Below are 25,217 nucleotides of genomic sequence, written 5' to 3'. Positions count from 1 at the left end.
GAAAAGTATCAGAAGTAACAAGAAACAAAATTCGTTTTTTTTTATTAATTACTTTTTTTTTTATAATAACATTTTATTTATTATTTTTATACTTTCACACTCTCATTCTCTCGCTTCATCATCCTCTCCCTAAGTTTAATTATTTAACTTTTTAATAAAATCAACCGGAAATGAATTCATTTAATCACACGCGGGTCATAGAAAAAGGAAACGTAAAATTTAAGAGATTTTAGCCTGGCAATTTGCATTCATGTTATTTTTCCATTATTTATATAACTATTATTATTATTATTTATACATATATATCAATATTTTGTTGGGTAATTTGGCATAAATCGACGCATATACATGTATTAAAAGATGCATGATTACGTAATGTAGTTTATATTTATAATTGATATTTATATGTAAATATATCGACTGCACTACGTCCATTCAAATAATTTAATTTTTTTATCACTCATCGTCTTTTTGCGTTGATCGTTAAGTTTTTAGTGTCAATACGAAAGATGAAATTACGGCTTCTGTTTTATCTCTTACTCATGATTGAATAAAAATATTTCAATTAATTAATTAATTAATTAATTAATAGAAGCATTCATTTTTTTAAAACTAGTAATTAAAAATTCAGCGACAAAAGGATCAGGATTTAATACAGACATCTTATTATTTGTTTATTATTATTATTATTTTTTTTTTTAATAATCAAAGAGTCTTATGCGCGGAGAATATACATTAAGATTATAATTAAATAAATAAATAATTTTACAAGTTTGATAAATTTATCAATTTAAGGAATTTTAAAATAAAGGATTTACAAAAATTTTAACTCATATTACACTTAGCATACGTATCATTTTTTGTTCAGTTAATTCACAGTTAATGTTTAGTAATTAGCATCAACAGACTTTTTTTTCATTTTTTTTTTTTTTAATAACTCTGCCATAGGTACGTAGTACGCGTAACAATAACAACAACAACAATTATTGGTGATCAACGAGCAAAGAGAAAACATGATTTAATTTTTATTTATTTTTTTTTTTGTAATATATATACTTTGAAATTTTTTTTTTAAGAGTAGAGCAGTAGCGTTCAATTATCAACTGACAAAGAGGACAAAAATGTACGAATAATTTTTTTTTAATAATAAATTAATTGTTTATTTAAATTTTATCGAAAAAATTGAAAATTATATTTATTGTTTTTTGCACGAGTCGTATAACTGTTAGATTATTATTGTCTAACGTAATTCCTAATAAGATGAATGTCGGATTCCATTTAAATAACAGCTAGTTTTATTAATTCATTCATTTGGTTATGACTTTTACCTTTTTATTATTATTATTATTATTTTTTTTTTCTAATAGACTATTCGAGTGTTTGCATTCAATGTTATAAATACAAATCTAATGAGAATGAAGATGCATACGTTAATGCCTCACCCCTCATACTTTTAATAAAAAGCAGTGCAATAATCTAAGCCAATTCATACGTAGTATCAACACTAAAAACATCAAATAAAATAAAATAATGATAATAATAATAATAATTTATTTTTCTAGCACCAAGAAAATCGGAGAGGATGATTTTGAATAGACTATAATTATTATTTATTTACGCTATGATCTCTCCCTCACTTTTTCACTCTCACTTTCTCATGTATTTATTCATCATCATTGTATTATCATTATTATTTTATTTATCTTTACGCGTTTTATTTGATATGTAGCCGAGGCTGCTATGATAATTTATGCATAAAAATTATAAATATCAAGTTTTATAGTTTTACATCTGAAATAATTATTATAGAATTTTTCATTCAAAAGATCAAGCGTTTGCATATTTTTTAATAAATTTATTATTATTATTTTGACTATTATTATTATTATTCTTGATATTTAATGCAACAATTAAATATATACTAGACTATCATAGCCACCTTAATAATTAATTGTTCCATTATTTATTTATTTTTCACATACAGTGAAAAATTTATATGACCAGGTGTAGAAATTATTTATTTTCACTCCAGGCTCGGCTCGATCATTTTATTTTAATTAACTATTCATTTTTTTTTTTACTACCTGTCAGTCTCTTTGGACAATAGTTTTCAAAATTGAGTACTTAATTAAACTCAATCACTAGAAGAGAACGTATCTTATTTATACATAATAATAATAATGATAATAATTATAATTATTATTATAATAGTCCGTCAGTATTCTCTTAAAATTTGTTTTCCTAAATTTTTTAAAATTAACTTTATAATTTAAATTTATATATATCGCTATATATTTCAATGGCACGTACAACGTAACGTTGATTATAATTAATTAATAAAGAAAAATTAATACTTAAATTCATTCGTCATCATCATCATCATTTATTTTATTTTATTTAAGTTTATTTATAATATAATTATTGTTTTATGTATATATTTATATAATATGATAACGTTTGTTGATAAATAAAATTTTTGGGCAAACATCAAAACGCGATAATAGTTTATTTATTTTTTTTTTTTAATAATCATAATAATAATATAATAAATACATATAAGGGATCGATGAATTGTCAAGAGCTATTACAGTCGTAATTCGCGATTAGATTTCTTTTCTAACTGTTATTATATTTAAATAATTAACTTATTTATAACATATTTTTTTTTTATTCACTCATATTCAATTTATTTAAATGCAACGAGTGAATTTTCATTTATATATTTATATAGCATTCAATATTATTCATTATTTACCGATATCACTCTCGCTCTCATCCTCTCAATCAATAATAACAATCAGACCAGACCAGCTATCATTTATAATGAATTAATTTAATTTAAATGGTAAAGTAACTCTTCATTTTTTTTTCTTTTTTTTAATCAACACTCTGATTCTCTGGCGAAAGAAAAATAAAGATTGGATACTTTGTACAAAATACGATACAAGTAGCGTTTGTAACAACAATTTGCAATAGTTAAATATAATATATATATATGTATATGTATTATTTATAATATGTATATTATTTTATTTAATAATAATAATAATAATTGTATAATTTTATTACTGCATTTACGCGTTTCCGGATTCTTACGATCGTTTTCGTTCTTGATTTAAATTAATATATATATAGGGTGGGAGGGTGGGGTAAAACGGGTTACTAAGTTTTCGAGGTCTCAATTACGTTAAGTTTTTTTTTTTAATGATATTTAAAATAAATAGCAAAAATTTTCAGTTGCTGTTGAAAAAAAAAAGTTTCTGGATATTAAGTAAATTTGAAAAAATCAAGTTTTTTTATAAGTAATTTACATAAATAAAAATGATATTTTACATAATTATTGGATACGAAGAAAAAAAAATTTTTTAAAGTTTTTATTATAAAACAAAAGTCATTTAATTTTTCGACTGACACTCGAAATTCAAAATAATGCTAATTATATTTACAAAAGTGATTTTGGAAATTTAGAAGAACATTAAAAAAAAATTTTTTTTTTATAAAATTTTTGGGGTACCCCATTTTGCCCCCGACCCCACCCCTATATATACATACATATATATACATATATAATAACATCAATTAATATCTATTAAAATTTTTAAACATATATATATTTATACATATACAATAATAATTGCCAATTAATCCATGCGCCTACACCTCTAGCGCTTAAATTATTTAATAAACATATAAATTAACAAGTCGAGAACGCGAAAACGATCGTTGCACAGTATATTAATTACTCAATTAATAAACATAATAATATTTTTCGATAAAATAATATATATATATTTATATCAGAGGACCGCCTCGATGAACAAAAAACAAAATATTTATAAACAATATTTAAGTGCGTCGAGGAGGGTGAGTTTGAACGCTCGCCACCTTGATTTATATCATTTATACTTATCATTATTATTATTATTATTATTATCATTATTTAATAATAGTGATCACTTAAATAAATAATTATTGATTATGATTAAATTATAAATAATAAGTTTTTTTAGAGATATGATTATTGTTTTGTGTTAAGGGTGAGGCATTTCAAGGCACACCCGCCTCTCGTCCACTCGTTCTATAATTTAAAATCTACAACTCACACATCATCATCATCATCATCATCATAATCATCATCGTTAATTCAATAATTTAATAATCTGTTCATCATAACTACTCGATAAATACTATAATTTAAATAGTTTAGGTGGCAGCTTCGTCCTCTCGCGTGTGTAGAATTTATTCTTGTGCGCGATTTTTCTCTCTTTAAAGCATCTTACATCGTCTTTAATAACTATCTAATATAATCGTCAACGTAATTCCAACAGTCATTGTCTCCGTAAAAGGTATCAGCCCTCGGTAAAGAGCGTTACATATGTAGAGAGATAAACAAAGTAACAAAAGATCAAGAATAAAGAGCTTAATAAGAAGACTCAACTTCTCTCAAGTATCCACACAAGTCAGTACTCAAGCAGTAAATAACTACTCAAGTTATTATTGTGAGAGCTTGTTCTCCATTTACTCTTAGATGTACAATAACGTGCTGTACTGACAAGTTTATGTAACCAACGGCAGAGTTGCTCCGTTATTTGTGTTATACACAATCCTATTTCTCTATCGAAACGTCTTCATCAGACTTACTAATTAAACAGAGACCGGGGTCTCGGTAAACATTTTTTGTCGATTAACTCGGTTTCGGTGACGGCGGCTTTCGACAGCAACAACAATCGTATTACATAATATACAACAATACAAATACTGTATTTAATAATCCACGAAGCAGCAAGATCAACAGCAGCATTTATCATAACCAGTGTAACATATGTATAATAGCTCAAATATTATTTATCTTTAATAAATACACCAAGATCAACAGTAGGACTAAATATGTCCTTATTATCATTATTATTGTTATTAATTTTTATTATTAATTATTATTAATATTATGTTATTAATTAAGTCGTTGACCTTCTCACTCTTGATAACAAATTATCAAACGTTCCGAACTATAATAGATTATAAATTTGGAACGGTACTAAAACCATTGTCACGAGACATCATTTGTCACAATGACCAGTCGATTGCTTATTTTATCACGTCCTGTGTGTCTCCATGAAATCCTCACCGTCATCATCATCATCGTCTTGATTATCAGGATGATAATGACAACGGAGACTTTATGATTATGGAAATTAACATGGACTCACTTTCCCAGTCCGAATTTCATGAATATGAGCTCTTTACCCTTTGATAAAATGTCACCACCGGCACTGGCACCCGCCATTTCAGTGAACTTCTGCATGAGGTTGGGACCAGTGCTTGGCTGCTGCTGTTGTTGCTGTTGCTGCTGCTGATCAAGAGGCTTCTGGGCCGTGGGAATCACTGCTGGGATTCCTCGCATGGGTTTGCTTGACTGGGGTCCTTGCATAGAAGGTCCCTGGTTCTGCTGGTACTGCTGCTGACCGCCCTGTTGTTGAGGCTGCTGCTGGTAATTTTGCTGCTGGTAGCCTTGAGGGCCGGGCTGCTGCTGCTGTTGCTGATAGTTGGGGTTTTGTTGATTGTATCCTTGCTGATTAGGCTGCTGCTGCTGCTGTTGCTGCTGTTGTTGCTGATGTTGTTGCTGATAGTCCTGTTGCTGCTGGAACTGCTGAGCTTGCTGAAGACCTCCTGGCATGTTACTACCACCGACCCGATTGGCTGCGCCTCTCCCCCTCCCCTGTAAATTATTACCAGTGAATTTTTTTGTTGATTTTAAATAATCACGTCTTCCTAACGTGCTGAGAATAAAAATTTATTAAATCATTAGCTTATTATATTATTCATTATATATATATTTGTTTAATTTAATATTTATTTATTATCTATTTAAGTTTCGTTTTACTTTTACTGATAATGTTTATTTATGGTGTATGAGCATGTGTAAGTAAGTTGCCAAACTCAAAGCCAGAAATTTTCTTCAGCATTACGATTAAGTTGCACACATTTAGATATAGATATATATATTTATAGTAGAAGTTACCGCCGGAAAATAGTTTCCTTTATTTTAAAGATAAAGTTAGCGATCGTGTTGAATATTTGATATTAATTTAATTTAATTTAAACTCCCGTTTCACGTAAATAAAATTAACATAATAAAAAATAATAAATTTTTGTTATCAAGAGTCACAAAGCATTGTACAAGGGTGCAACATGCCGTGCTGATTGACACTTTGTATTTTGTTTAATTCAAAATTTTTTTTTTTGTATAGTAACATTTAAGTAACTCCATTAGTACACTTGCTCACGTAATGTTCGTACTAAACATCATTGGTAGCAGGCTGTGTCTCGAGTTACGAGATATTGAGACATGATCACACAATAAATTTTGATTTACATTCATAGCAGCATAGAAATATGTTAATATCAAAGCAGTAAGCCGTTGCATGTAAAAAAAAATAGCAGTCGCATATTTATAAAAGTAATTAAATTTAAAAAACAATTAGATATGAAATAACGACAGTAATTGTTAATTAATAATAGAGGTGGTTATAATATCAATATAATATCATTTGGCAGAGGTCGCAGTGGATAAACTCACCTGCTGCTGAAGGTGAGGCGGTACGGCACCCTGCTGATGGGCCATAACGCCAACACCCTGGCCCCCGTGCTGATTCGACGTTGTTACAGTTGTGTAGCTGTGGTGATTCGCTTGTTGGTACGCTAGATGCGGTGGATTGTTTTGTTGTTGTTGTTGTTGATGTTGTTGTTGTTGTTGTAGTTGTTGTTGTTGATGTTGTTGTGGTTGTTGTTGTCTAGAGTCTAAGTGACAGACAGGGACAGACACAGGCACAATGCAGGCATCTAGCAACAGAGAAGAGAACAGAATCGTGTTGTCATTCATGGCTCATTCTTTCTTTTTGCTCCAATTACTTTAATTTTTTTTCACGATTAAATAATAAAACTACGTTACTTAATTAATAATTCCGTAGATTTATTTTTTATTATTTTTTTTTTTTATTAACATTTAATTATTTTCATTTTTTTTTATGTATCAATAAAAATTACTAGGTAATAAATTTTTTAATTAACGGATATAGTAAAATTAAACGACTAGAATTTATTGGAAACTAAAAAAATATTTTATATCGACATACAAGTTTTAGTTTTTTTTTTTATGGAAAGAAAAATAGATAATCCATTTCACGGTGAAGTAACGGAGAGAAAATGTTTCTTTCTTTTTTTTTATATATTTATTTAAATATCTATTTGTCTATTTATTTTTTTATTTATTTATTTATTTATTATAAGATAGATTTTAAAAAAGAAAGAATTCAAGTTGATGATAAAAAGACAGTGAGAGTAAGAAAGCAAAGAGCGATACAGTTAATGAACAGTAAATAATAATAATGAGTATGTTTTACATAAATTCGTTAATCATCACCGTGAAATGGTATTAACAATTGTTAAATGGCCAGCATGACAACACGACACGAACGACAATCATGTGACACGACGACCATCGACCAGTTTCAGGCACACAGAGAGAAAGATATAAATATATATATATACCACGTTATATTTAATATATATACGTATTAAATTATTTGTATCAGTGTATATATAATAATAATAATAACAATAATAATAATAATAATAGTAATAATAGTAACGATAATAAAATAAATATCAATAAAATGCAGCAACACGATCGCAGATTAACAATAGTGTCCTCATATCCCATATGTTTACCGCACATTATAATACTCATATAATAATAAATAGCTGTTATTTTAATTATTTTGTTAATGTCTTGTTTCAATTATCATCATGAGTTATTAGTTAATTATTATTATTATTATATAAGTACACTTATTAATGCGGTACAAAGCAGTTAATATATACCGCATTTTTTTATACAAAAATACAGAAGAAAGACAGATATGTAGAGTAATAGAGCCATAGAAAATGCTCAAAGATAGATAGACAAAAATAGAACTATATATATAAATATATATATATAATTATATGTATATATATAGTAATAGATTAATATAGATACTTAATAAAATACATCGAAAGCAGCGAAGTGTTTTTTTGCATTTGTCATGTGTTAGCACGTGTTAGCTTTTATTAATAAATATTTATATATATATTTTTTTATACAAATACGTTAGCGATTGTTTATTGTTGATGTAATTTATGTAATTGCATTGGTAATGTCTTATGTCTTATTGATATATCAAGAGAGCATTATCTTAAGTACCTTGTAGATGAGACATTGGCTACGATTTATTATAAATAATAAATATTTATGGGATATAAATAAATATAATTAAAAAAAAAAGATAAAAAGTTTGACCCTTTGCCTGTCGCCTGGCACATTTGAGTCTCGTGTCTTGTGTTGCTTGCCGTCTCTTTTTAACGATGTTTTTAATATATTTTTATTTACCGCTTGCTACTGTTTATGTTAACAAGCTGACATGACGCAGAGTTAAAATTTAAAAAATAAATAAAATAAACGCGTGGGAGTTTATAAATTCTACGTACGCTCTCTAAGTCGTGGTACTGAGGGGTGTGAATCGCGGGTAAATGTTACCTTTATTACGTCGATGTCCTGGAGGTGGTGGTTCTCGGGGTGGTGGAGGCGGTCCCCGAGCACCGGGTCCTTGACCTTGTCCCGGAGGTCGTCGCCCGGGTTGTGGAGGTTGTCCTTTATTTGGACCGGCTTCTGCTAGGAAATTACTTGGTACTAAACCACGTACACCGTCCAGCTCACCCATGTAAAAACCGTCGTCATCCATGTCACCGTAAACGTATATTTCATTGCCCGTTTGAAAACGTAACTCAACTTGCTATAATAATTATTTGTAAATATTTTTTTAACGTTAGAAATAAAGTTATAAGTCGAGGATAAGAAGGGAAGGGTCCGTAAGAGGGTTAACAATAAATTACCTCGGCGTCGACATTAGGCGAGAGAACTTGTGGATCATAGTCGTAGAGAGCAATCATTTTCCTGACTGGCATATTGGTATATATATCACCCCACCTGTCATTCTGGCCTCTTCTGCCAGGTTGTCCTGGTCCCTGAGCACCCGGAGGTGGGTTTTTTAATTCTTCTACCATATTGTGAGGCACAAAACCACGTCTACCGCGACATTCACCCCAGTAAAAGCCGTCGTCGTCTTTATCACCGTAAACCTGGCCGAGAAAAAATTAATTTTAATAATTTATTTAATAACGTCAAGTGTTATCCGAAGATGATATTGTGAAGAGATGATATTACCTTTATGGTATCACCTTCGGAGAAGGGCAGTTCGATTTCACAAGCGTCAGGATTAGGCGACATGGTAGGAGGGTCGTAGTCGTAGAGTGCGACGAACCAGCGAGGCCTTTTGTTTTGCTGAGCGTCAGGATGATGAGGGCCAACTTGGACTTGGCCGCCTCGGCCACCTCGATAAACTGGTCCTCTACCTCTCTGAGCTCCTGGACAACGAGGATAATTATAGATGTGAAGAAAAATCAATTAACAGACAAACAAATTACCTTGTTGGTCATAATATTGATCAGGACCGCGGCCTGCTCTACCAGGTACCGGTCTATGAGTGCCTGGTGGGCCTTGTTGTCCTCCTTGAGGGCCGTATCTGTGATGTCCAGGATGCTGTTGCATTCCTCTACCTCTTCGCGTAGGATCGTCTTCTTCACTGTAATTCGCTTCGCTCGCTGAGTCTTTTGTGATCTCCGGAATGCCTAAAACCCCAGAATAAGTACAAAATAAAATGAAATTAAATAAAAATCAATAACTGTTGATAAAAATAACGTATAGTACACAATGAAAGGCTTACCCATTTGTGAAATACTTTGTCCCGGATAAATTTCTTTATCCGAAAGATTCTCATCAGTCTCAATAATAACCTGACCGTGAGCATCGACTCTCGTGACACCCTGACGTCTCATGTGAGCCGGCACAGGCGCACCGGGGAATCTCTGGCCTATTCGGCCACCACCCATACCCATGTAACCCTGCTGCTGAGGATCTCCAGAATGATCCATACCCGATTGCATGTGCGGTCCACCGCGTAACACGCTGCAGGGTATCGCCGTAGCACAACTATCACTCGACTGGCTCTCTCTACTTTTCGTTCTCACCGTGATAGCCTTGGGATTAAGTCCCATCAATTTGTGAATATCAACTAATGCATGATCACCCGTTGGACTGTCAACGTCTGTGACCTTCTTGCCGTCCGCGTAAACCGCGTAGCCGGTGACGGCCGAACCGTTTAGGGCAACAGGCTGCCAGGTCACTAGCAAAGTGCCGTCCTGCGGTCCAGCCTCCACCTATATTATTAAAAATATAATAATAATAAATAATAGCTCACATTTAATAGCATCATCAACTATTTTATTTACACTGGTTATTTTATTTAGTAAATGAATTTGAATTTATATGATTGTCTATTCTGGTAAACCTTGATATGGACTATCATCATATCCAGTTTGCTTTTAAAAATGAACAATAGACTTTTACAAGCATTAATATATTGACTTGAACAACTACAGCTATCACTACTACTACTGCTATTACTACTACTCGTATTACTATTATTATCAGTAGCGGCGTATAGAATAAAAAAAGGTAATAATGGTAATGATAATAATGAAGAGTAAAAAAGATAACTAATGGACTGTTGTATGTATTTGGGGATGAATAAAAATGTAAGAAAAAAAATATATCTCAACCTGGATATCGACCGGAGGATCTGGCAGACCCTTGGAGAGAGTCTTGAAGTGTACGTGACAGGCAAGATTATTGGCCGACTGAGCGTTTTGGTCCTCAAAGTGAGTGGCACGAAGATTCTTGGCTTTCACAGTGACACGATAAATTGTCGATGGTGCAAGTCCCGTAATAGTGTGACGATAAACACCTGGTTTAACTGTCCTTACTTCAACATTGTTGACACACACTACGTGCTGATGATTGCTGTTGCTCGGGAGCCATGATATCACGGCGCTGGTCGCGGTAACATTGGACGCTTTGACCGCCGTTGGACCTATCGCGACGTCCTTTCCAATTACCATAGTGCAGGCCGCGTCCCGTGATGTTCTTCTCGAGTGTGTCACCGAGCGGACACTTATTCGGTGGGGCTGAACATCAAAGGAAAATGATTAATTAACACATACCATGTACAGCTTAGTGAATAGCGCGTGATATTTATAGAAGATAATGTACAGGAGATGTTATTATGATTATCATCATAATAAATACACACCCGAGTTGAGTCGACGCCTTCTACTAGTGCCCTCGTCCGCTCGGTTGCCTTGACGGTGACCTTGAGGACTCCATCGACGTAGACGTGGTAAGACTCCAACTGGATCTGGTTGTCCGGCGGTGTCCATCCAATCAGCACGCTCTTGTTGAGTTGCCGCTCGAGGGTGAGGTGCTGAGGCGCCGGAACTAGGTCCGAAAACAGGTACACTTCTTCAGAGGAAAAAGACAAGACAAGCCTAGCTGTAGCTAGATATAAATCTCTAAGCTATACACAACTGTCAAGCGAGCCTAACGAGCCACCAAAATTCAATATCAACCAACACACTCAGCAGACCAACGATGAACACTTAATAATAATAATTATCATTATTATTATGATTATCATCATTTTAATTATCATTCTTTTCATAGAAATTTGCTGATGCTGAGTTGCTCTGCGTGACGATCCACTCATTGTGAGACGACTGTGCAATTATCAGTACATTACCTTGTGATTAAAACTATGCTCAGATCCAAACGTCGCCTCAAGCATCCACTGCTAAGAGATAATTGTCAAACTATGCAACATTCCATGCCAATCTTTTTTGACTCATACTATTTTTTATTTTTTAAAATTCATCGGTAGACTTAAATGCATTCTTTTGTTGATTTAAATAATCTTAAGTTAAATTTTAAACGAAAAACATGCAGCGCGAACACAAACCAGCTTTTTAAGTGTTTTAAAAATACATAAAGCTCTGAGTCTAAGTTCTAAAACTTTTGACTCGCGTGATTAATAATTATAAGCAATGACGATTTTAGCCAAATAATTTTATAAAATCGTCAAGACAAATATTAACTTCTAGTTACTACTAGTCAGTCGCTAGTCTAAATATATACGTAAATATATATAATATGGTTTATGTTCGACAGATTAGTTTGATAAAAATTACTCCACTGATGACGACACAACTTCGAGCTTAACCAACCTGGCGGTTCTTGTTCATCCTCCTCAGCGATATTGTCTAGTTCCGCGTACGCTGATAGTTCTGCTTGACGATTTCTGTTACCTTCCTCTAGTGCCGCTAACTCTAGGTCAATGTCTTGTAGATAACACTGCAATCAATAAAAATAATTATAGCTGCAAGTTATTACTAATAGGTGATAGTAAATAGGGAAAAAATACTTGTGGAATATTCGTCGAAGCAGCGTCATCAACATCCCGCAGTCCCATCACAGCTTGATGGAATTCCAAGAGATCATCACCAACGAGTTTTTGTACAAAATTCGCGGGTACGAGTCCTCTACGGCCATCTAGTGTTTCAGCGTCAAGAAACCCATCATCGTCTGGCTGTCCCCAAACTAATAAATAATCACCACCTTGAACTGGAAGCTCAGCTTCAGGATTTTCATTAGGCGAGTGTTGAAAAGGCTCATAGCTAAAACGCGCTATATAGACATAACATCTGCCCTTTCCAGGAATGTCAAGCATGTCTACTTGACCTTCGGGTAAAATATTTTCACTGGTAAGTCGATCCAGTGGATTTGTCAGTATTCCCGTTGGTATTTTTGGCATCTGACGTGGACCAAGAAAATGGTGTCCCGTCGTGGAGGTTGCGGTTGGAGATGTAGCCCGTAAACTTTGTTGGATTTGATTAATAATAGCTTGTTGGTGGAGCTGATTTGCTTGTGATTGCGCTGACAGCTGCTGCATTGCTTGCAGAGGATCATTTATTGCTTGAAGCAAACCACCTGACGATGATCCTGTAATGTTGTAAACGTAGCATGTGAATAAATAGATGCGCTGGAAAAAAGTAACATATGGGAGTTTGAATATACCTGAGCTGACGCCAGAAGTGCCAAAGGCATTGGTCCCGACAGTCGAGTAAGTTGATCCAGTTGTAGAGTAACTGGTTTGAACGCTTGAGTAGGGAAGCACTGATTGGGATACACTTGGGAGTACACTAAGGGCTGAGTGATAAGACGATGACGAATACGGCGGTAATGATGAAAGTGTCGTTTGCGTAAGATTTGACTGGGGTACTGAGTAATTATGATGACCCAGCTGATGCGTCGTACCATAACTACTCACAACTCCCGACGTGAAAGTTCCATTTGGATGAGATGTCAGCGTTAAATTTGGATAGTTCGTACTCTAAAAACCATTTAGTTATCAATTAATTACAAAGTTTTAATTATTTTAACTGGATTCAGCGAAAAACATTTACGAACCTGTTGAGTTCCATTAAGAAAAGTTTGCCCAGTCTGACCACCGGGTTGGCTATAATGGGGCAGGACACTCTGACTAGTGGAACCCAGGTACGTACTCGAAACAGGCAGCTGTGACTGATGAGTTTGCTGCTGCTGCTGCTGATTTTGTTGCTGCAGAGGCTGTTGATAAGACTGCGTGTGTGTATGTGGATAACTTTCTTGATACTGATTGCTTGTAAAATGTGTGTGCGCTTGTTGCTTTTGCTGCTGCTGCTGCTGTTGTTGTTGGGACGTGAGACTAGTTTGAGGGTGAGAAGTAGTCATGTCGACGTGTGTCTGATGTTGATGATGATACTGCTGTAGTTTCTGCTGAAAGGCTGATTGAGATTGGCTTGTTGTCAGTGACGACGGGGCGGGTGGGATTGGTTCGCTGTAGTGATATGGTGGTCCATTGGGTGTAAGAGGTGGACATCCAGGCATCATTGGTGTCAAGGGCATGGGCGATCCGACGTAATGAGATACGCCAAGATCACCGAGCTCAAGTGCGTGTGGATGCGGTGGATGCTGGTGTTGCTGGTTTAGGCTTGGTAAATTTTCAGCACTTGATCGTAGGATTCGCTGACCTGAGGATGGCTGCTGAGTCGTTACACCTCTCGTGTGATCCAGCTCATGAAGAATCCGGCCACTGATTAATTGAATTAAACCAGATAAATAGTTTAATATTTTGATAATCGGAGGATTGAAAAGTTTTGTAAAAAAGGAATGAAACGTACTACCTAGTGTCTTGCTCAATTTTGGCGATCATTCTGTCGATTTCCGAACCTGAAGGTGGCCACGTGGTTCCAGTAATACTGGAAGTTGCTGTTGAACCCGGGCCACGACTGCGTGCTCGCCTGAGACTCGTCAACTCTAATGACAATTCCTCGTGCCTCACCATCTGTAACTCTGTTTTTTTCTCCAATTCACGTATCTTGGACTGCAATGCCTCAACAGACTCCGGTCCTTGATATCTGCCTGCTAGCTTTTCCCGCAACTGGTTCTGTGCATCGGCATGCTGTCGTTCCAAATCCGCCCTGCGAGCCTCCGTCTCGCGCATTTGCTGAAAGTTTAATAAAAAAATTTTTCACTTACATAAAACCACATCTTACATTTTTATTTATATATGTTCACATTTTTATGTATAAAAAAAAAAAAAAAAATCTATTATCAGTAAGAGCTTTTTCATTTTCTTGTAAATTTTAATAACCGAAATGTCTGGCTGATTTTGGAAAGACTCGACGACAAAAATCGTTTGCGTGGCATTAATAACTGCTGAAGCAGAGGTACATATATATAAAAATAAAGAGAAAGAATAAAAAAATTTGAGGGAAAGAGATTCTCATTGTGTCTGGCATTGCCCGGAGCCGTCGCGTGGGCGTTATTCTCTGTACCATCATCTCGTATTCAATAAAAATGCTGTTTCACTTACCTAATTTGAAATTTAAAAAACCATAACATTATATCAACTCTAATTAAATAAAATAATTAACTAAACGTATTTTATATAATATCCATTCAAAAATAAACATATATATATATTACCTCCAAAATAGATTCAAGCACCGGATCCTGCATGATGGCTCTCCCGGAGGCCGCGATGGCAGCTCCAGTACCCAAATGCTGTACGGCCTGGGGTAACGTGGACCCGCCACCTCCAACGCCACAGCACTGGAACAAAACTCCACAATGAATTATCTCGTCCATCAGCAAACAGTCCGCAATATTAATAATTATCATTAATAGTAATAAAAAAAAATAATAGTAATTAAAATTGACAACAAGTAGCATTGAATCAATAAATAAATAAATTATATACAAAGCATACTGTAGATTAACTACAACTAAAGAGCAATAATACAATTTATCACAAGTCCTCTTGGGACACTGATCAATACCATGGAATAATCATACTCATTATTGAATAGGTATCATATAGTATCCAATTTGACCTCCTGCATCAATACATCTTGACTATAAATTCCAAAATCCCATTGAAAATGTAGTAGATATATATCTGTATTATATATATGTACATATATTGAATAACAGCAGCAGAAGACACCTACGCATGTCGAGGAGATACTAGCCTACACGCACTACCCACTATAACTCTCATTACTCTCCTTGATTCTACAGCTAAACTCACTCTACGTACTCTCAAATCAATGGAGAGAATATGGCATTGATTGTTGGACTATATCCTTACTCAATCTAAATGACGATGAAATAACTAATTGTACGTACAAAGAGGTACTGAGTTTTATGCTCATGTCAAAGGCATTGGAGATGATGTATGTGATAGCAATGGAAATAGTAACAGTACAAGTAATAATTAAATGATGACAGTAAAAATGATTATTATTTTATATACTGATGTGTAAAAATTAATAACGTACAAAGAGCCGGATTTAATTTTATCTAGATGATCAACTAAGTCTGACCTTGTACATTTTGTAGGTATACGAAGTGCCGAACGACATATTGAACAGCACGTCACCCTTTGGCTGATGATGAGCGACGTTCGCGCGCTTTTAATTGCAAGTTGCGCTGGAAATAGATAACAGAGAGAACCAACTGTTCATGTTTTCGATTTTTTTATCAGGAATTACTGTAGAGCTTGAGATTATAAACGGTTTTCAAAAATATATATACATATATATTTTTTTTTTTAAATTAATGGGCTGGTGATTGGTAGTAAGTAGTTAGTAATTAGTGATCAGTGATAACTGATAACAGCTGATGGGTTAATCAATGGTGTTGAGTAATTTATGCAAATCGACTGGTTGATTATCTATTGTAATTTAAGAATAAACGGTACGATTATGCGACGTGATGTGTGATGAGTTAATTTAAATGAAAGGGAAACGACATATCGTCTGATTAACGTGTACGCTCTACTACTTAGTCGACTCGCATCGAGTTTAGTACTACTGACGGACTATATACCTGTCCAAGTAATTACTCTGAGTACGCATAATGTGTAACACACACGCATGTGTTTCTAGTAGCTTTGATTCATTCTATTGAGCAGCAGTTTCTCGCAGTAATGTACTAGAGCTGATTAATTTTAAAGGTTTATTTTAAATTTAGTATGATTTTAAAAAATTTTAATAAATTAAAAGTGTCTAGTACATTTTTATAAGATCAAAAAAAATATAATCCCAGTGGTATTTAGATTTGTACATTTGTGAAGAGTGATCCAGTTTCACGACAATGATCCCTCCCCACGGTAAAAACCAGGAGCTTTTAAGCTCAGCTTGAGGCTTTTTTTTGTTCTCTCAGTCGCTTTATCTGGATGTAAAACTATAAATAATCAACTCGTCGAATGATCGATTGTCTTCTTGAGTATTTATATGCATTAAGCGAGAAATAAAAATGCTAAGAGGTACAACCAAAAGAACGTGATTGTTTGTTAAAGTTTCAAGAGATAGTTATAAGATCTGAGTTTAAATAAGAATAAGAATAATAATAAGAAGAAGCGGCAGAGGAAGTAGATGCACGAATGTGATAGCTTTTGAATAATAGCAAACTCGTAATTTTAAATGACATGTTACCTGACAGTCGGAGGTAAATTTAAGAATTTGCAATTTAACGTCGACCAGTGGAAATGTGGCCGTACGTTCTACTACCAACGAATCTACTGCGAGAACACACTACTAGAGAGAGAGAGAGAGAAAGAGATTATTCGTGGTTTAAAAGTGAGGTCAAGATAAACTCTAAAGCCAGTATACGACTAAAGTAAGCCGCAGAGATTGATTCACGGTGAGAATTCATTTTTAGTTAAAAAAATAATTTCATTTGATCCTTATTAAAAAATTTTTTTTTCTGTAACAATAATTTATCTAGACTTAATGTAAATTAAGTAAGTAAGTAAGTAAGAGGGTGTGGGTCAAGGGGGATTGAATCCAGATGAGGGTGGTCGGTTAAATCAGCAGCACGGCACTGCTTATTGATCTCACTACTAAAGATACGTAGTATACATATACGAGTCTCACCGGGCGTCACACACCACTCTGCGTACTACCACCGGGTGCATGACAAGTCTTCCCACACACGCAATACACACCTACACACATTTACATACATACATCCTACTCAATTACACATATATGTAGATGTATGTATGTATGTTCGTACAAATGTCTATATATATATATATAGACTTGCAGGTACGGAAATATGCGCGTATGTATGGATACATGCATGTGTAGAGTTAGCAGAGTGTAAGACACTGAAGACGTTGAAAAAAGATAATGAAAAAGAATTACGGGGAAAAAAGCTTTAAAAAATTTTTTCACTCGCCGCCATCGTTACACTTTAGCTCCATCTCGACTCTAGGCCAAACTATATATAACAGATCTCTTCATCCTCACAATCTTATCAATAAGCGTCGATAAAATATTTATTTCAGCACTTGCTAAATCTTCCCTACGCACCAATCACACCACTAGACAAGTACTTGATCGACCAATAAAAAAAAAAAAAATAAAACAGAGAAAAAATAATTAATGAAATTAAAAAGTAATTAAAAATAAAACGTGATAGAGATTAATAGTAGACTATGATAACACTCACGATAACCGAATCGAAGGGATTGTGGCAGGCCAGGGCTGCTGCTGGTGATGAAAAACTTTCCGCGAGAGGCGAGAGAGAAAACGAGGGAGTTTCTCGTTAGTCAGTGTCTTGGACGTTTCAATTTTTGTCTTGGTAATTTTTCGTTTATTCAACCCCTAAAACTTGAGCTTATTCTTATTCTCTATTTCCCTTTCCCTCTTCTTTGTATTCTTCTTAGATTTTTTTTCCTGTTACTTAAACTTATTCTAAAACTTGGTTGTCTTTATGTATATTAAATCCTCCTTAGCTGTACACCCACTTAAAATAAATCCACGATCTTGGTTAAATCCTCACTTAGACACTCGCTCTCGGGAAAATCCCGTGTATTTAAATATTTTTCACTGGGCAACCATCTCGAGTGACGACTACTCAGTCAGCCCCCGTGATCTCTGCTCGGTCACGGTGAGGCAGGGCTGCTGCTGGTGCTACTGCTGGTTTTGGATTGCTCGGCGGTGGCGGTGGTGGGTGGGCGCGATAACGACGGGAATGAGAACGACGGCGACGGCGACGACGATGACGACGATTTCGACGAGAGCCAGCTCTCCGAGGCCCCCGCGAGAGGCATAGACGAGAGTTGAGAGTAGTCAAGCGACACCTACCACTGTAAGCTCTCACTAACTACCACCCCCGCTGCTAACGAAACTTCCCTGCGACGGGGACGACGCGCGAGCGCTCTCGTAGCTTGCGCAAGCTCGGGGGTGAGTAGTAGTGTCGTCCCCTCTTCTTACACCGTCACGGCAGATATGGGTCACTCGTGGATCGATGAGAGGGACGCCTGGCACACGCCGACTGCTCTGCTACCTATCACAAAAGACCAATCAATAACGACACACCGTAGCAATCTCCAATATCTTACTGCTACGCTTAGACTTTTCTTATTCTTCTTTTCTTACTCATCTCTTATAAGATTTTTCCTGTGCCAACCAAACCAACCTGCTGACACCTTAATTTTCTTAATATATACATTGATCCCTACATGATATGATCATTCCTCATTCCTCTCACATCATGAACAGACATTATTTCATTCCGCTGACGTTGATCCGAAAAAGGAAAAAAAATTTTAAATAAATCTACTGGCTGTGACAAATTCCTCGTGCCTATATATTTTAAAAAGGGATTTGGATGGATTTTAAGGCCGACAGCTTTCCCAATCTCGTTTTCATTCATCCAGTTAATTTCTCTATAGTTTTACAAAACAATAAAAATAAAAAAAAATCATTTGATTTCCAGCTAATTGCCTCAGTATGCAATTGACAGACTTGTGTATAGGAAAGCAGTAGAGCGCTTGCGTGCCGTTTAAATCATCCCTCCACCGTTTCAACGAAAAGGGGGTAAAATATTATTTTCCCTTACTCCTTCTTCTCCTCTTATATCTCCTCATACCCTCGACGGTGTATCCAGAAATAAACTGGAGTACAACGCATGCGTCAGCCCAGTCTGTCAATTGGTCGAGAACAAGGGGCGCGAGTATACTCTAGGCGCTGTTGTGTGCATGTATCACCATCATCACCAGCAACATCATCTCTTTCTCTCTATCCTTCATGTCCTTCAATGTATGACGTCATGTCGTGGACACCACCAACAGAGTTCTCTTTCTGGCTGGTCTGCATGCCACTACCACCACCGCCTTCGCTCTCTCACCCTGGTAGGTCGTACGGGCTTATCAATGAACGTACGGAGAGCTTCCGCCGGTGGCGGTTCTGTCTTCTCTTTCTCTCTCTCTCTTTTGCTCTCTCACTCCCGCCACTTCTACACACATTTTTTCTTGTAGTATGACACTGGACTTCAACCATTCTCTGACGTATCACTTTATTGTGCATTAAATCCATTACTATGATGATTAATTGACTCATGAATAATTTATATAATAATAAAAATAATGAGGATGATGATGACGGTCAATGAAAATGTTGGTAATGAAACCTGATGAAAGGTCCAGCTTTTTTAATATGTACCAAAAATCTAGATTAAGTAAATACAGTGGGTGAGGGTCAGACTTATTTCAAAGAGATATATTTAAGTAGAAACTGTACATCTTAATAAGACACAGCCAGCTTCAAATAATTAGAAAAGTTCATGAAAGTTTATTCAGCTAAAGTTGATGCATTTTTTTTTTACATTAATTACACTATTTCAGGATTTTTATCTGCCTTAATTACCTACCAGAATAAATTATTAATTAATTTTGGGAGTCTGTGGATCATTATCAATTATTGCTGATGCCGTGTTTAGAAATACTCAATACTTAGAGTAACTGTTTAATAATAAAATACCGGAATATACATAATTATTTTATGTACTCGTACTCGTTGATTGAAAAGAGTAAAAAAAAATTCCCTCTCTCTATCAACCATCACAATCTATTCCTTTCTCTGATGACGTTATTTTTCGTTTGAGATCGGTGTTTTCTCCGATTATGTAAAACGCGCAATTGCGCGTGTGTGATTTAAACCAGCAACCGGTTCAGACAACGACCACCACAATCATTAGAATTATTTTCTTTATATACCTGTAAGTAAGACACCAGTCTTACTTTCATTTATCATTCGTTGATGTCTGCATGTCTCTTTAAAAAAATATTTACTAAGCATTTTGATTAAATAAAAAAATCACAACAATAAAAATAAAAACGAAAAAAATTGTCAAATGATTGAGTGGTTGAGAAATCGAATTCCGAAGCACTGATTCAACGGAATAAAATTTTTAAACGTTGGACTAAAAACATATGAAGTAAAGGAAATAGCTGGTAAGCACGCTCATATATTTTGTTATATTATTCAAAAGATGGTATGTCTTCACAAGAAGTACTTACTTCATATTAGATCAATAAATCAATATAATGATGTTTTTAAAAATTTTAATTAAATTTATAACGAAACTCATTTTTTTATTTTTACTTTTATTTTACCCGCTATAAATTTACTAGTCTAACTTCTTAATTGCCCATTATGAAACTTTTACAAGTGATACAACACACACTTTTACCCAAAACATTTTAACTCATTACTTCATTGTTATTTTTTTTTTTTAATTAAAACATTTGTTTATTTTTTTTTTTAAATAACTCAAGTACTTGGCTTTAATAATTTCGCAACAAATAAAATCCACTCAACAGATATTATTTCGAAACAGTCAAATATTGCAGCAATTGCGCGTTGAGCAAAATAAAAAATATAAATATTAATTACTAAGTAATGAATTATTCACATGATTTACAATAGAGGTTCAAACGGGCATAGTTGTTTTTATAATTTCCTTCCCAGAAGTCACCAATAATTTACTCTGCATGTAAATACACTTATAAATTAAATTTATCGATCATTTTTCTCAGTAAAACTAAATTATTAAAAAAAAAACATAAATTTAAGGTCAGTATTTAAACTCCACCTCATTAATTTAAAATAAATTATGCCTCATTAGATTACAATTAAATCTCGACTAATTGAAAGTAAAATTATCTTAGAATAATAAATTATTCCATTTAATTTTACAGAAACCGCTTCAATTGTTATCGAATTAATTCACCAATTGAATTATAATTATAAGTATTGTCATTATAATTATTATCATAATTAAAAGTATTACTGCTCATGAATACAATGAAACTTGGACATACAATTGAAGACTCTCGTAAGAATTACCCAGAGCTTACTAAAGAAATCTTGGATGAATTACGTGTGTGGATAGCAGCCAGAGGTGTAACACAAGTTCCTGACGAAAAGTTAGCCCTATTTGCTCACAGTTGTTACTTTGACCTCGAGGCGGCAAAAAAATGTATGACTGTATATTATAAGCTAAGAGCAACAGTCCCTGAATTTTTCAGCAATCGTGACCCTCGTGCTGAATATCTCCAACATTCACTGCGAGCGCTGTACGTATTAATTTATACATTACGATAAATGGAATTAATTAACAGTATTACATTTACACTGTAAAAAATTGCAAGTGATTAAGGATTTTAATTTATTCCGTCACTTAGGAGTTTAAAAAAAAAAAATACTCAGTGGAGTAATTTCGGAGTAGTCTGGATTTCATACAAATCCATATTCACTCCGATTAGCCCTGATTAAACAACTGAATTCGACCGAATTAAAAACTTTAATTCTGTTATATTCTGTCAAATTCTGCAAAACAGAATTCAACTGAATTGAAAATTTAAATTTGAATTGAACAGAATAAAACCGATTCAAAAATTTCAAATTCGTTTTAATTAAGTTTAATTCGGATTCAGTACCAGAAATCGGAGAATTATTTTCGATTAATCAGAATTAAACCGAATAGAATTATTTAAATTCGTTTTAATTTTGACAAATTCTGGTTTTCCTGCCGAATTAGACAGAATTCATTTTTAAGTTAGGTACCGAATTAACAGAATTTAACTGAATTAAATAGAATTAAAAATTTAATTCGATCGAATTCAGTTGTTTAATCAGGGAGGAGTTTTACTCCACGTTCACTCCGCTAATTTTTTACAGTGAACTATTTTCATTTTACACATATATGCTATTATATATAAATGTATGTATACACAGTAAAAAATCGGGAATGAATTCGGAGTGATCTGGATTTTATTTCAATCTGCATTCACTCCGATTCAGAGTTTTAATATTGAAACTCCTCTCGGAGTGAAATTCACTCCGAGGGAATTAAATAAAACAAATGGCCACCAGCTCCGCATTTACTCCGGATTTAATCCGCTTTCACTCCGCAAATTTTTTTTTAGTGCATGAATAGTAGAAAAAAATAGTCGGATAAAATTATAGCTTTAATTTCTCTGCAATTCAACGTTGTCTCATATACTCATGTCCGTGTATGTTATACTGAAAAAAAAAGTAGATAAATAAAATCATGAGTTCATTCTTCACAGGCTCTTGAAGTGAATTAAACGAACTAAAAATTAACGAGCCAATAAATTAAATGCTTGAAAAATAATTGTGAAAATTCTGTCATTGTCTTTTATTTATTTATTTATTATTATGATTATTTTTTAAAACTTATTTACTCTAATGCCTTTTGCAGTTTATTTATTTGAAATATTATCAGGTGTTAATTTTTAACAAGCATTTGTTTTAACAGTTTATTTAATATTATTTCTCCGAAGTTTATAAAACGTACTTGAAGCGGCGAAGTAAATTAGCAGCTTACCTTGGTGATACAACGTGTACCTCAACGTAAATTATTATTAAGTTAATAAGAAACCACGATAAATTCTCAGCAACTTATTGGATCAATTTGCCCGCTGAGCATATGTCAATAACATTTTTTTTTTAATACTTTTCTATTAGGTATAGCCGATTTGGCATCCCAGGTGTTATCTTATTTCCGTTTCCTGCGATAATATATAAAGATACTGCTTGTTATTTTCTGACACTAAAATATTATCACAGTACATTTATATAAATCCAACGCATTATGAATATTTATTTCAGTCTCTAACGCGTTCTATGATTTAGACTTAAAAAAAAAAATTTTTTTTTACTGTACAAGTGTACGTAATACGTTTATACTTTTCCGATATCTGAAATGATATGAAAATATAATTATAGTTATATATTTATAAATAGTTATACTTAACTACATTAACTTTCAGTATCGTACCTTTCTCCTTTTTATATTTACTCCAATAAATAGTAATTACTTATAAATAAAATTATAAATGATAAAAAGTCAAAAATAAAAAAAAATGGAGTATTTATCAGTAATATTTGACAATTAAAAATTTTTTCAGACAATTTGTAAGTTTACCAAAACGAGACCAAAATGGTAACCAAATAATATTTCATCGTCTTGCTGACACGCGTCCCAATCAGTACATGTTCGATGACGGGATAAAACTGCTGCAGATGTCTGTAGACGCAAGTCTTTACAACGAAGGCTGTGCTCCAGGTTATATATTTCTTTTTGACATGCAGGGTGTACGTCTAGGTCACTTGACCAGGCTTTCAATCACCAGCATACGAAGATTCTTTGAATATTTGCAAGAAGGTCTACCAGTGAGACTTAAAGGGATCCATGTACTCAATGCCGTCTGGTTCATGGACAAGGTTCTCGCGCTTATTCGACCTTTCATGAAGCGCGAGTTATTTGACAACGTAAGTATACGATTATTATTATTATTATTATTATTATTATTATTATTATTATTAATATAATAATAAATAATTCTCATAAACTCACAGCTTATATAACATTGTCTTGCTGCTGCTCTTACTCGTGCGCTTGCTCTTTTAGTCTTTATTATTAGCACCTGTATATTAAAATTCTATTCAGCTTCAGGTACCCGCAGATATTACGAATTTAATTTGTTTTTTAATTTAAAATAATTATTTAAATTTATTTAAATGAATTTTCTTTATACTGTAAATTTTTAAACAGCAAATCAACATTAAAAATTTATCTAGCCGTTTTTAATTTTAATTTTGAGTATAAACTGGGTCACTTATACACAAAAAAAGAGATTTCTTGCCTCAAAAAATCCTTTTTTTCTGTGTAGACTCCGCCCATTAATTGTTTTTATTTCTTGTAATAAATAAATTAATGATAATTTTAAAAAACTACAGCTTCATCTTTATACTGGAGATGTTGCGGAGATTTATTCACATATTCCACCTGAATGTTTACCCAAGGACTTTGGAGGAGAATTGGATTCATTAGAGACTCTTCACGGTAATTTAATCTACATATAAATATAACAATTATTCCAGTTTTATAAAATATTTAATATATATTTTTACTATTATTACAGAGCAGCACTGCGAGAAATTATACAAGCTCCGAGATTACTTTTTAGAAGAAGAACGTCTTTTCCGTGGCTGGCAAACACCCGAAAAAAAGTCCTCGCCCTCCGACTCCGAGGTATCGGATATAAACGCAAGTGTTATTTCTGACAATAACGTTAATCATCGCAATGGCAATGGCAATGACAATGATAATGACAATAATAATCATGACAATGCTAAATAATAAAATCAATAAAAACTTTTTACTCGAACAAAAATAAATTTTTCTATTATTATGGAAGCCTACATTTAATTTACTATAAATAATATAATAAAAAAAAGACTTTTGTTCTTTCCATCATCTCCAACTTAACCAGAGTATAGAATGAAGGAAAACAAAGGGTAGT

General features: G+C 33.6%; 2 protein-coding genes across 10 annotated transcripts; one reads left to right on the top strand and one right to left on the bottom strand.

Annotated features, from left to right (window-relative positions):
- Window positions 1–15: 15 nt before the first annotated feature.
- Window positions 16–20,922, bottom strand: LOC130678783 (RIMS-binding protein 3-like). 6 transcript variants are annotated; one of them, XM_057486248.1, is made up of 17 exons: window positions 18,050–18,720; window positions 15,916–16,021; window positions 15,017–15,142; window positions 14,209–14,534; window positions 13,457–14,120; window positions 13,064–13,379; window positions 12,411–12,988; window positions 12,214–12,340; window positions 11,247–11,455; window positions 10,717–11,121; window positions 9,822–10,314; window positions 9,523–9,726; window positions 9,263–9,462; window positions 8,932–9,177; window positions 8,576–8,831; window positions 6,578–6,840; window positions 16–5,716 (listed from the first exon to the last, which is right to left on the bottom strand). In XM_057486248.1, exons 2-17 carry the CDS (start codon window positions 15,952–15,954, stop codon window positions 5,204–5,206), a joined length of 4,965 nt encoding a protein of 1,654 aa, XP_057342231.1. In that variant the 5' UTR covers window positions 15,955–16,021; window positions 18,050–18,720; the 3' UTR covers window positions 16–5,203. The 6 variants fall into 6 exon arrangements, with proteins under 6 accessions (XP_057342231.1, XP_057342232.1, XP_057342233.1 ...); XM_057486249.1 differs by having other exon boundaries at window positions 14,212–14,534; XM_057486250.1 differs by having other exon boundaries at window positions 11,247–11,431; window positions 18,050–18,719.
- LOC130678793 (alpha-tocopherol transfer protein-like) lies at window positions 16,923–25,092 on the top strand. Of its 4 annotated transcripts, none has more exons than XM_057486272.1 (5): window positions 16,923–17,236; window positions 21,585–21,962; window positions 23,820–24,183; window positions 24,652–24,757; window positions 24,837–25,092. In XM_057486272.1, the coding sequence occupies exons 2-5, from the start codon at window positions 21,682–21,684 to the stop codon at window positions 25,052–25,054; spliced, it is 969 nt and encodes a 322-aa protein (XP_057342255.1). In that variant the 5' UTR covers window positions 16,923–17,236; window positions 21,585–21,681; the 3' UTR covers window positions 25,055–25,092. The 4 variants fall into 4 exon arrangements, with proteins under 4 accessions (XP_057342255.1, XP_057342257.1, XP_057342254.1 ...); XM_057486274.1 differs by lacking the exon at window positions 16,923–17,236 and adding an exon at window positions 20,473–20,837 and having other exon boundaries at window positions 24,842–25,092; XM_057486271.1 differs by lacking the exon at window positions 16,923–17,236 and adding an exon at window positions 20,480–20,837.
- Window positions 25,093–25,217: the final 125 nt, after the last annotated feature.

This window comes from Microplitis mediator, chromosome 2, assembly GCF_029852145.1.
Source record: "Microplitis mediator isolate UGA2020A chromosome 2, iyMicMedi2.1, whole genome shotgun sequence".
Lineage (NCBI taxonomy): Eukaryota > Metazoa > Arthropoda > Insecta > Hymenoptera > Braconidae > Microplitis > Microplitis mediator.
Note: the sequence above shows the minus strand (reverse complement) of the source record. Positions and strands in the feature narration are given on the sequence as shown.

Bases quoted from the DNA above. Each gene is read 5' to 3' on its own strand.
- LOC130678783 (XM_057486248.1), bottom strand. From the start codon at position 15,954: ATGTCGTTCGGCACTTCGTATACCTACAAAATGTACAAG. The intron at 14,535-15,016 runs GTAATATATATA...TTAAACTTTCAG, and splicing joins TGCTTGAATCTATTTTGGAG to CAAATGCGCGAGACGGAGGC. The intron at 11,122-11,246 runs GTGTGTATTTAT...TTTGATGTTCAG, and splicing joins AAGGCGTCGACTCAACTCGG to CCCCACCGAATAAGTGTCCG.
- LOC130678793 (XM_057486272.1), top strand. From the start codon at position 21,682: ATGAATACAATGAAACTTGGACATACAATTGAAGACTCTCGTAAGAAT. The intron at 24,184-24,651 runs GTAAGTATACGA...AAAAAACTACAG, and splicing joins AGCGCGAGTTATTTGACAAC to CTTCATCTTTATACTGGAGA. The intron at 24,758-24,836 runs GTAATTTAATCT...CTATTATTACAG, and splicing joins TTCATTAGAGACTCTTCACG to AGCAGCACTGCGAGAAATTA.